Source organism: Balaenoptera physalus (assembly GCF_965194825.1).
Source record: "Balaenoptera physalus genome assembly, chromosome: 2".
NCBI classification, from domain to species: Eukaryota; Metazoa; Chordata; class Mammalia; order Artiodactyla; family Balaenopteridae; genus Balaenoptera; species Balaenoptera physalus.
Window position 1 is genome coordinate 109,065,750 of NC_138883.1, and position 12,576 is coordinate 109,078,325.

At 48.0% G+C, this 12,576-nt stretch overlaps 1 protein-coding gene across 1 annotated transcript in view; it reads left to right on the top strand.

Moving 5' to 3' along the window:
* SNX1 (sorting nexin 1) overlaps window positions 1-12,576 on the top strand; it is a 47,355-nt gene that overhangs the window by 31,959 nt on the left and 2,820 nt on the right. The window contains exons 12-15 of the mRNA XM_082446763.1: window positions 1,116-1,259; window positions 1,855-1,935; window positions 2,407-2,478; window positions 3,117-11,833. Coding sequence (XP_082302889.1) covers window positions 1,116-1,259; window positions 1,855-1,935; window positions 2,407-2,478; window positions 3,117-3,167 — 348 coding nt within the window. The 3' untranslated portion in view covers window positions 3,168-11,833. The remainder of the gene's footprint in view (window positions 1-1,115; window positions 1,260-1,854; window positions 1,936-2,406; window positions 2,479-3,116; window positions 11,834-12,576) is intronic.

A 12,576-nucleotide genomic window follows, 5' to 3' on the forward strand; every position in this document is an offset into this window, starting at 1 on the left:
CAGGGGGTTAGGTTGGATTTGAGGTCACCCTTTACCTAATCCTTTGACATTCAGCTGTTTAGAAATTGAGGTGAGCAGCAGTGACAATGCAGGGGAAGGTAACTTCGGTGTCATTTCACTCCCTAAGGCTCAAGTCTTGGCAAAGGCCTGCACTAAGGAGGCCTAGAAAACATCCAGGGAACTCGTAGGGAAGGGGAGCAAAAGGAGCAGGGCTGGGAGGCTGCCCCAGACACAGGTCTTTCATCCAGGCCTCTTGAAGCCTACAAAGCCAGTGGTGGTGCAGGATAGTTTTGTTAGGCCAAACAGCTGTCCTTTGGCAATGCTGATTGTGGTCAAGGAACTAGAAACATGGAAAACCAGCAAGTGGACTTTGGAGAGCTTCTTGGGGGCCTTGATAGCCTAGAACAGTTGAATGTATGGATGAGATGAAAGCAGTGTGTCCCTGTGGTAGGTTTAAGTGTTTATTTAAAGATCTGTTAAGCTGGGCAGGGGTGGGGAGATCTGTTAAGCTAACCCTGTATATTGTTTGGGTATCAGTTTAAAGGTTGCTTCCTTAGGTTGGCCTTCCCTAATGTATCTCCCAGGCTAAGCTAGGTCCCCAGTTTTATTACAGTACTGTGCTTGTTTTCTCTGTACTCTGCATACTTATAATTACTTATTGGCAATTAGTAATACAGTGTCAGCCTTTCCTGTTAGATTACAAGCTCCATGAAAGCAGGCCCCTGTGTTTCATTCCCCATTGTACTCTTAGCTCCTGGCACATGGCAGACACTCAGGGAAAGTGTGTAGACTCATGAACTGACTGATCTGAGAGAGGCAGTTCAAAAGCCATAGGACTGGGCACCGGCATCAGGCCACCTACTGTGCTCCCAGCCATCCAGCCTTGGGAGTAGCATGAAGCAGCATGGCGCTGGCCCACTGGATCCTTGCAGAGGAGTCTTACCCACGCTTGTGCTTTTGGATGTTAAACTTCCAGCTGGGCACTAACACGTGGCTGCAGAACCTGCCCTTGCTCGGTCCTTCCCTAGCACAGCTGCTGGGAGAGCCCCCCGAGGCAGAGCCAGCAGAGCTCCTGAAGGGCTGGTTGTGCTCTTCCCCAACCTCCACCTTCACAGGCCGCCTTTGACCAGCGCATGAAGATGTGGCAGCGCTGGCAGGATGCTCAAGCCACACTGCAGAAGAAGCGGGAGGCTGAGGCTCGGCTGCTGTGGGCCAACAAGCCTGACAAGCTGCAACAGGCCAAGGATGAGATCGTAGAGGTGAGGCCCCCGAGGCAGCCCAGCAGGGGTGTTCTGCTGGCTCCTGCATGAGCCTGGGTCCCATCCCACCCGCATGCTTAGAACCCCACAGCAGGCAAGAGAACTGATTGAGTCTAAAGGACAGCTGCTGGGGAAGCCTCTGAGAATGATCCAGGCTTACCCTGAGACCTGGCCCTCCTTCTCCTTTCCTGTTCCACTCAAACTTACCAAATTAGAATCTCTGCAGGAGCAGTCCTGGCTGGGTCTTTGAAAAGCTCCAAGATGATTCAGATGTGCCCCCCCGGTGAGAACTAAATTCAGTTCTCTGGGGCTCCCAGCTTTGCTGGCGAGTACCTAAACCAGAGCCTCTGGGGTACCACAGCTTTCTTAGGAACCAGGCTTGGCCTGAGGCACACGGCATCTCTTTCCCAGCCAGCCCGAAAGATGGCCTTCTACTGGACTCTGGCTTACGTGCTGAATCTCCATATCTAATCTTACCCAGAGGGACAGACAAATGCCAATTGAGGTCTCAGATACAGAATTTCTATTCAAAGGTAAATACTTAATAGTAATACCATAATGTATTAAGTGATCCTTTCTTTCCTTTTCTTCCCAGTGGGAGTCTCGGGTGACTCAGTACGAAAGGGACTTTGAAAGGATTTCAACTGTGGTCCGAAAAGAAGTGATACGGTTTGAGGTGAGATAGAAGATCCTACTTCTCACAAGTGTGCAGTGCCTGGTTTAGTAACATTGTTGGTTTTATCCAAGTCTCTATTAGGTAGGGAGACAGATGGCGGTGCCAGTGACTTGGCAGCTATTGTGAACAGGCGTGACCTTCTGTGTGTGTGTGTGTGTGTGTGTGTGTGTTCATGTTCGTGTGTTTGTTCCTGAGGCAAAGTGGCTGTCCTACACTTGTTGCTGGACCAGAGCAGTTAGACACAAAACAAAGCTTGCAGCTGTCATAAACCCTCTACTCCCCTTCCCCACCCTGCCACCATTCAAGAAAACCTTGCAAGAGGCTATTTGGCTGGAAATTATAGCCAATCCAGCTGCTGCCTCTACTTTCTGAGGCTGTGCTCAGCCTTGGTCAGCAAAAAACATCAGCACCCTATCAAGAGGGGAAGGAGCAACTGTCTGGATGGTCAGTGTAGAATCCTGTCTCCTTTAGAAAGAGAAATCCAAGGACTTCAAAAACCACGTGATCAAGTACCTTGAGACACTCCTGTATTCACAGCAGCAGGTATGTAACTTATGCATGGCTTTCATCCTCTCCTGCTTGCTCCGAAGGCTAGCTGCTTACTTGTGGCTTTGGTGACAGGATGATCTGGCCCTGCTTCAGAGGGACTGGGCCCTGCTTAATCAATACTTGAAAGTAGGTCCTGGTTCTCTAACGTGGCGCATCCAGTAGGGTCTCTTGCTAGGCAGGATTGCTCTAATCCTACAATGAGTTAGTTTTTAAGAACAAACCCCAACTCTCCTCTCCCTGTAACCCCGTGATACCCCCTAACCCTCTTGAGGCTGAGGCCCCGATCAATATGTGAAACAGTGGCCCCCTGTGAGGAGCTTACTGAGCTGAGCCAAGCTGTGGCCCCCAGGGGGTACTTCCTCCAGGGTAGAACCAGGACTGTCTTCAGATATTGCCCTTGCACTTGATGCTTCCCTCAGTCTAGAGAGGTAAGGGCAGTGTGGCCGGCTGGCCAATCTGTCCCAAGGTCTGCTGTCAGCGAAGCCATTTCCTCAGTTTGGCCTTAGCCCAGGCCTCCCTGTGGGTGGCTGAGGCACTTGGGAGAGTGCCCTGGCACTGTGCTTGTTCCCCTTCCAGGCTCAGGCTCTGCCACTAAATGGGGGCACTTGCTTACTGACCCCACTTCTTTGCAGCTGGCAAAGTACTGGGAAGCCTTCCTTCCTGAGGCAAAGGCCATCTCCTAATGGACCAAGGACACCAGAGCCCACCTGCCTGACGCTGCCTTTTTATACACTGTCCTCCTCCACCTCTGCTGGACCCCAGTGATGCATCCTGCCTAGCCTGGACTTCACCCCTTCCCCCCTGCCCCCATGGCCAAGCTGTCCCCAGTCACTCTAACCGGTCCTTCATTTAGCTTCCATATATATTTTCTTACCTGAGAGAATAGTTTCTTGCTTTAAGCAAAAAACCTATACTAGGTGGTGGAATTATGGGATAGGGGTGGAGTATTGATATAAATATATAAATACAAATGTATATTTTTCAGGATGTGGTTAGGAACTGGGAATAACATTTTCTGTTACTCCTGATGGTACCATGAAAAGATTATGTAATAAAATACTTTAAAATCAGGTCACATGACTCAGAATGGTGGTGCTTTTTGCTTTAGGCCGGAGAGCAGTTGGGAAGCAGGTCTGGAATACTCCTAACCAAGAAGTGCCCAGGTATAGCCAGGTATAGTTACTTCCTCTCCGCAGGAGTTCACGAGCTTCTGCTCCTGCTTCCCTATGGAACTGGAATTTCCTTTTCTCTGTCTACCTCAGCTACCTGTTCTGAGGGTCTCTTAATCTATTTAACTCTTACTCCTACTTCTTTAGGGAAGGAGTTTTAAACACATCTCTTATAATAAGAGGGACAAAAGCAATTCTCCTGCAGAGGAGGCCAGCTTTCACTTTTATTCCTGCCCTGTTTCCCTCAGCTGCCCAGGGTTCTCTGAGAGTCTTGCTTTCTGATCGCAAAGCCTTGCGTTCTGAACATCTTTTTGCCGCCCATCAAAGCATGTCCTCAGTAGACTAGTCCATGTTAAAAATGTGAAGGACTGATAAGGACTTAGCACTTTATCCCACTGACAACAGAACCAGGCAGTCTGCCTCTAGACAAAGTCATCCCAGAATTCCTAAACCTTCTGAGTTCCAAGAAGCTTCACTGTCTGTGCCCAGGAGGGAGCATGCCGGCAAGAGGCCCGAGTGTGGTCAGCACAAGCCGAGGGCGTTCAAAGGGGTCTCTGTGCTGGCCTGGCCAGGGAGGCCCGGTCTTGGATGCACCCTTGCCGGGCTTCCCCTCAGCTGTCCGCAGCCGCTAAGCTTGCTGGTCAGAGCAGACTGTGAAGCTGCTCTGTGGGACAGGCTGGCAGGCTGCCTGCACGCGGGAACCTCCCCACTCCCACCCTACCAGCTGCAGAGATGCCCGGCTCTGTCAGTTCTTGTGGGGGCAATGTCAACCTTTGGGGAGGGCAGCGTGAGGCAGGAGCCGGCGGTAAACAGCAAGCAGCGCTGATCTCCAGTCCTCCAGCCTGACGGGGAGTGCCAGTGCCGGCAAGTACGTTTTCAATATGTGGATTTTTTTTTTTTTTTTTTTTAGAAAAAGTCACTCAATCTCTCTCTCCCCGCTGATATCCTTTTTTTTTTTTAACATCTTTATTGGAGTATAACTGCTTTACGATGGTGTGTGTGTTTCTGCTGTATAACAGAGTGAATCAGCTTCCCCTAATATCCTTAGTACCACCTTTGGTTTTTATCCTTCCAGTCTTACTTACGTGCTTGCTCTGCTTAGTTGTAATAATATACACATAAAATATTTTGTATCCTGCTTTTATCATTCAACACTGTATAAGTTATAAGCATTTTTTCTATTTTGTTATCTATCTTCACAGACTTTATTTGTAAGGCTGTGTAATTTTAAGGCTTCCATAGAGTGACTGTACCATAATTCTGACTCATCCCTTGCTGTTGGATTCCTGGTTGGTTCGGTAACTTTTAAAATTTTAATATGATTTTAAACTTACAGAAAAGTTACAGGAATATCACAAAGAACTCCCATATATCCTTTACTCACATTTACCAAGTGTTTACATTCTTACCCCATTTGCTTTATGACTTATGATTTGCCTTATCTGCATTTACATGTTGTATTTTCTGAATCATTTGAGAGTAAGTTGCAGGCATTGTACCCCTTTACCCCAGAACTTCAGTATGCCTTTCCTTAAGAATAAGGACATCCTCTCATAATTTGTAACCATAACCACTTATCAAAAACAGGAAGTATAACACTGATAAAATACTGTTATCTAACACGTGCTCTCTATTTACATTGTGTCAGCTGTCCGAGTAATGTCCTTCATAGTGATTCCTGGTGCAGAATCATGTGTTACATTTAGTTGTGACACATGATTACATGTGTCTCTTTTAATCCAGACTTCTTGAGCCTTTCCTTGCCTTTTATTACCTTGGCATTTTTGAAGAATACAGTCAGGTATTTTGTAGAATGTTCCTCAACTTGGATTGGTCTCATGGTTCCACATGACTAGATTAGGTTTTTGTATGTTGGGCAAGAACATCACAGAAGTGACATGTCCTCAGTGCATCTTAGGTTGGCATGTGATGTTAGTTGGTCCCATTAATGCTGACATTAACTCTGATCGCTTGGTTAAACTGATGTCAGCCAGGTTTCCTTTTTTAAATTTACTCTTTTCCCCTTTGTAATTAACAAGTTATTTGTGGGGAGATACTTTGATATCATGTAAATATTTTGTTCCTCATCCAGTGTGATTTTCTAACTCCATAGTTTCTTCTACATTTATTGTTTGGCATTCTACTTCTAAAGAACAGCATTTTTCCTCCCTATTTATTAATGTACTTGTTTATAAGTACGGATCAATGGATTCCTGTTTACTCAAAGTTGCAAGCCATTGCTTTAATTTGTTTTGATTCTCAAACTGTCCCAGGTTTCTAGCAGGCTCCTGTTTCTTTTTAACATATCCCCTTCATTTTTTTTTTTTTTTTTTAACACTCTCTTACTTTCTGGCTTAACAAGATGTTTCAGGCTTATCTTGTATCTTCCCTGCCCCAACCCTGGAATCAGCCATTTCTCCAGGGAATCTTGATTCCTTTTAATGGAGAATGATATTTAGAAACCAAGATCTGGGTGCTGAGTATGCCCATTGCTACTGGAATGTCATTGCTTCTAGGCTCTTGGCAGACAGAGCAAGGAAATAGCTATAGATAAAAATATATGGAAATATTGAGAGAGATGGAGATAGATGATATAAAGAATTAGATATTAAAAATCATGAATCCACACTGATTTTTTCAGTCTAGCCCCATAAAGTTTATTCTTATCTTCTCCCTTTCCATATTTGTAACTCTTTCTCCAAACTAAATTTTAAAACTTTCTCCTTGCTTTGTTATGTTCCATCCAGTGATCATCTTGATTTAAGTCTGTTTTTATTATTTCCTTGGGATGGGCTCCCTTGTGGTTTCAGAACTTCCTCCTCGGCCTCCTATCCCGAGGCTGATAGGGCCAGCTGTTTTTGGGGCCTGTGCATTTCTGTGCAGAGCTTGCAGACATGGAAATTAAGAAGGCCAATAGCAGGTTAAGTGTACTGGGCTGTATTGCGGTGGGGGGGGGGATAGTGCCACAAAGATGGAGTCATTCCACCTGGGGACTCAGGAGAAAGAAACTGGAGAAGGGGATGCTTGAGCTGTCTTAAAGGTGAAGAGGTGTTTGCTTCTTCTGCTGGGACCATTCTGCCTCCCTGTGTCGTGTAGTGGGAGGTGGGCACATGTAGGGAAATGCAAGTGGTTCGATGTGGGCAGAGTTAAGTTAGTGGATGGCCCACGGAGAGTGACGCGCAAGAGCCGGATCACACAGTACCTGTGACCTGTGGGGCACTTTGAACATTATCCTGCAAATGTGGGGAGCTCCTGGAGGGACTTAAGCAGGAAATAACATGGTCACATTTGTGATGTAGACATATCAGAAGGTACGAGACTGGAGGCAAGGAGAGCCTGCCAGAGTGCTGAGGAGGGCCGTAGTAATGGTGCTGGAGCTCAGAGAGAGGTGGAGGAGGTGGCGAAGAACCACTGTGGTCTGGTCACTGATCTGATGAGAGGCCCGAGGAAGAGTGTGGTAGTTGGCATGACCCGCCAGCTTCTGGCTTGGATTTCAGGGTAGACGGTGAAGCCTTTCATGACATAGGTAATACAGGAGGCCAAATGGGTTTGGAGCAGATGGGCAGGAAAGCAGTGGGGACAGCAAGTGCTGACCGTGTCAGAGGCTCCTCTAAATGGAAAGGGAGGACTGAGCTGAGAGGTGCAGGAGATCCAGAGTGAAAGCTGGCTTTGTTTTATTGAAAGGTGGGTCAGACCTAGCATGTTAATAAAATTCAGAGGAGATAAAGGGACTAGCCATCAGCCCTGTCTGGGAGTAAATGCAAAAATGCACAGAGCAGGGGGCCTCGCTGCTGGGTGTGGCTGGGGAAGAATTAAAATGTTCTCAGATAGGAGTATCTAGTTTACCTATTTTGAGTCAAGTGGTTTAGAGAAGAGGTGTGGAGATGAGTCTTACTTCTCCTGCTTCCCCTTGGGTTGTTTCCCCCATGAATCTCTGGGCTCTGGAGTCCTGAAGGTGAGGGCTTAGAGCTGGAGGGACCCCAACGAGGATGAGTAGTCAGTGACAGAACAAATGCAAGAAGTAGAAATGATCGGAAGCGTCACACGTAGATATTTGCAACATTAAGCTCTTTCCAGATGCTTTTCATTGTGAATGCACCTGTAGCTGAGAACGCTAAAGAAAATAAAGAATGCCTGTGCAGCTCAAATTTTTAAAAGCATGAGAAGATAATGGAAATCTAAAGATGGGGCCAGGAACTGGTTGAGGAGGGAACATGGTGATGGAAGGAGTGTCCTTTGCTGAGCGTGCTTAGGGCCCACATGGGATTGAAGACCATGGATTCTGAGGGACGGCAGGCCCTAAGGTGGTGGGATTTTCCCCACCAGTTCCAGCAGCCTGGGGGTTGGGAGGAGGGGAAGGGGAAGAGAATGGTGATCCCTCCTGCAGCAAGGAAGGACACACCTTTGCTGCAGTTGCCACATGACTGAACCGGACACCCTGTCTTCAGAGTCACTGGCTAAGATTCTCAGCTCCACACTGGGGAAGAGGCAGGCCTGAGCTCAGAGTTAGAAATGCACTAGAACAGCTTATCCCTGTCTTCTGGCCCCGGGGTTGGTGTGACATCTGCCAATGTCTTGTGATACCACTTGTGTGGTTTAATGTTGGCTCTCTCTGCCAAACAATAAAAATTCTGTAATATTTGATTTGGGCCTTAGACTATCAGTAGGAGCTCAACTGCTACAAGGGATAGGTTGAGAGGAGGCAGGTGACTGAAGCACAAAAAGCAATTTAAGGCATAAAAAAAATTAGACAATAAACTCTCCAAAGTGGACCATCTTTATCACCCCGTGGCCCCTGAAAAGATCTGGGCTTAAAATAGGTGCCAAATATCAATAGATAACTGTTGAGTGATCTCCAATTGTAGGCTCTGCCACCTGGCCTTCACAGCCTTCTGTGAGAGGACCCCAGCTCGCCTTTTCCTGTTTATCTCCTAGTCCTTCACAACAGTATGCATACCTCATGGAAACGGATTCCACATATGCTCCTTCCTTCCTCACTTCTGTGTGGCCTAAGAAGCCTTTATTAGTATTGGGCTTTGTTCCTGAAGCACCCTTTCTCAGCCCCCATCCCTCCCTTCAATCTCAGAATTACACCTGTCTGAAACAGCCAGCCTTCAGTATTGTGGATAAGAGTGTGAATAAATAGAGATGAGGGCATTGGTTAATGTGTCAGAACATTCACTGGGGATTCCCATAGACACCTCTAGAAACCAAGTCCATGAAGAAGACTATGCAAAGAGGCCCATCATAGCATTGTTTACAGTTGTAAAATTTGAAATCAATCTAAATGTACAGCAGGAAGGGATTAAATGAATTATGGTACATAATTAGATATTATACAGTCATTGAAGATGATATATAGCTATATTTATTGACAAGAAAAACTCATTTTTGAATGAAAGTAGGTTATAGAATTACATGTATGATATGGTCTGCATTTATATAAAATTATAATTATATATATATGGGAAGGATGTTGATCGAATTGTTAACTATGGTTGCCTCTAGGGATGGAATTTTGCATTATTTAAAATTTTTATACTATTTGATATTGCTTGGAATTTCTGTGTATTACTTTTATAATCGTAAACATTAAATAAAGCTATTTTCATTATGGGAAAACAATCCACTGCATCCTTTGAGGCCTACTTCATATGTACATCTCTGGGAAGCTTTCTTTGATCTACTCTTCACCCGCCTCCGACCCACACTGGAGTGGGAGCCCTGCCTCCTTTATAGCTCTTGGCATGGCACTTTGTCATCCTCTTAAACCTCTGGTCTTTCTCGCTTGTGTTTGTAATGTTATCTCATTAGCCTCCATGGCTCTGAACTCCTTAAGATCATGGACTGTGTTCCTACTCATCTAGGTGCCCTCCTCCACTTCCAAAGGCAGCCTAAGGGGGAAGTGACTGCCCTTCAGCTGTGGAGATTACTGTTTTACGAGGCTATGGGCCCAGATCTTGGGGTTTTTCACGAGATTCAGAAATCAGGCCTGATTTGGGGTTCAGTAGGCTTTGCTCTGGTTGGCAGGATCGGTGCTCAGTGCCCTAGGTGGGGCCTGCAAGCGGGGAGGTGATAGCCACTTGCCCCACTGCTTGCCCCAGAAAGGCCTCCCCCCTTTGCCTTTGTCTGTTGTGGAAATGCCCCTCTGGCTCTGATGACCAGACCTCTGGGGCAGAAATCCCCACAGCCCCACCACCGAGGCCGCTCAGAGGAAGCCAGCTGCTCAGCCTCTGGGTCCAGAAAAAACCCCAAAGAAAAACCCTGTCCAAACTGAGACAGGACCTTTCCCTAAGGGGATGTGACGATTGTTTCCAAATGACTGCCCCCTCCTAGCTTCAGAGCTCTCAGCTTCCTCTTCCGTTATGAGTGACGGTGATGCTGACCACAGGGGCCCAGGAGCAGGTCTGCCCTCGGGAACATGAGCAGCCTCACCAGAAAAAGAGAATGAGGCACGTGGCAGCCAGGAACACATGCAGGGCGGCGTCCAGACCGCCCCGATAGTCCCATCCCACCCCGGGACCTAATAACCAAGAGCTGCCATGCGTTCAACACCTACCTACCCTGTGCCAGTGGGCTCAGGGCTTTGAAACTCATCCAGCACCACGGCTCTCCCAGGTGGGCGTCATTATCTACATTAAAAGACTGAAGCTTAGAGACTAAGCAGCTTGCCCAAGGTCGCACCACAGAGCTAAGACTTGAACTCAGTCTGCTTGACTCGGCTTGTCTGCACCCCCATATCCCATACGATCCAGTCGGGGATGGACAAGGAGGACCTAGACACTAACCCACTAAGTTGTTTTCTTAAAGACCTGAACAAATCCGTGCAGCAGGCCTGTCAAGGAGAAGCTGCCCACCTGACCTTGTAGGCATTTGAGCTTCTCTCACCCTGTGAGATACTCTCCCCAGATGTGTTCAGTGTGTGGCAGGAGCAGAATCTGGAGACAGAGAACAGCTTGGGTGAGTAGCTGGGGACCACCAATGGCAGAGAGTAAAAACTCGACTTGCTGCGAAACCCCAGACAGTATCCAGGGCTAGAGCGGGTGGAGGTTCATCTCCATTCCAGACCTGGAGGCCTGGGCTGTGGGCCCCCCAGCTTCCCTGTCGTCCTTAGTTCTTAGTCCCACGGCTTCCTTCATGATAAACTCCTGTGACTTGAGGGTACCTGAGCATGTCTTTATTCCTTGAACCCCGGTGCGGGTGCACCAGAGGGGCAATCAGTTGGTGCCCTGACATAGCACCCTAAGGGATGTTAGGAGTTGTAGCGCCAGATAAATCTCCCCGGGAAGCTGTTGCCTCGAAACCGGGTGGCTGGAGTGGTCTCCGCAGCTCCCCCTGCTCTGGCCCTGCATCGTGTTGTCTGAAGCAGCTGAGTTGCCTCTGTCTTCTGGGCAAGAGGCAGGGGGCTCCTAGGATTGACACTGCTGGCTGGAGCCTACCCGTGCCTTGAGAAGCCGGGCACCAGTCTAACGGGGTCAGACTTTGCTCTCAGGGCTCAGGCAGGACATGCTTGTCAGAGGTGCCTTCCTAACACAGCCCTTTCCACAGTCCACTTCTCCCTTTCTCACACCTCAGTTTCCTCATCTATAAAATGATGAATTTCGACTAGCTCAGTAATTTAAAATGTTGTAGCAGCAGAACTAATTTTTGAGACATCTGCACCAAAGTCCAATATTCACAACATAAAATTTTTTATTTGATTATTATTATTTCAAATTTATCAGATGTACTTATTAAGCAGTTAGTAAGTGCTCTGAGGCTGTTAGGATGAACAGGACGGTTGCTGATTTACACCAACCTCTGCTTCTAATTCATTCTCTTACCTGTTCTTGGTTGCACAATATTGAGAAAATCAGGAAGAGCCTGATCACAGAGTTAGTACTTGGAGTAACTAATGTTTGTTTGTTTGTTTGTTTTTAAGCTAACCTTGCAACCTCAGGATACTGAAAAAGGAATAGAAGAATTTGCTTTTGTCGATTCAGAGATGAATCATTAACAGTACATTGGATGGACCATATGTAATTGGCAAAACCCCACAGTTTTGGCCTGCAAAAACAGCGAATTGGTATAATTCAGTCGAATAAGAATAGCTAATGTTTATTTCTTGTGTGCCAGGCCCCATGCCAAACACTTTGGAAGCATGATGTCACTTAGTCTACACACAACTCCCCGTGGTACAGGTAAGGACGCGAGGCACGGGGCGTTGTCAAAGGTTGCCCTGGCGACCAGAACCGCCTCCTCCACCCCCCATCCCAGCAGTCCAGGCCCAGCCTTGCCCCGGGTTGCTGGGGTTCCAGGTCAGTCTGCCTCCGCCCGCCCGCGGGGAGGGGAAAGCATCCAGCCTCTGTGCCCAGCGGCGCCCCCCCTGCCCGCCCGCGGCCCAGGAACTGTTTGTTTTCTTAACGGGGTTAACCAAACCTCCGGAGCAGCGTTGGCCGCCCAGTAGAAGCCGAGCCCGTGAAAGGCGCTTTGTGTGAGGTCAGTGGAAGGCGAGGGCCGAGCCAGGGCGGAGACACGGTCCAACCCACTTGCGCGCCGGCGACCAGGCGGCCGGGGAGAGGGGGTGTGTCGGGGGTGGGGGGGACACCTCTGCCCCCAGCCCTTCCTGCCCTCTGCTCGGTCCTTGATCCTCATCTCCAGGCTCCACGTCTGTACAGTGGGGCGAGAATGGCCCCCCTCCCTGGCGGGGCTGGTGTGGGCGTCAAGAGACAGGTGTTCACGATGTGGCCCCCAGCCAGGAGCATGAGCATCACCAGCGACCTTGTGGAAAACGCGCTGGGTCAGACTCCACGCCAGGCGAATGCATTCGGAAAACCCCGGTTAGGGCCGTATAATCTGAGACTGGAACTTAGATCAGTGTTCACATACTGAGAGGGCCAATGTTTAAAGTATACGGAAAACAAACTTTTCCTTTGACTGTAAT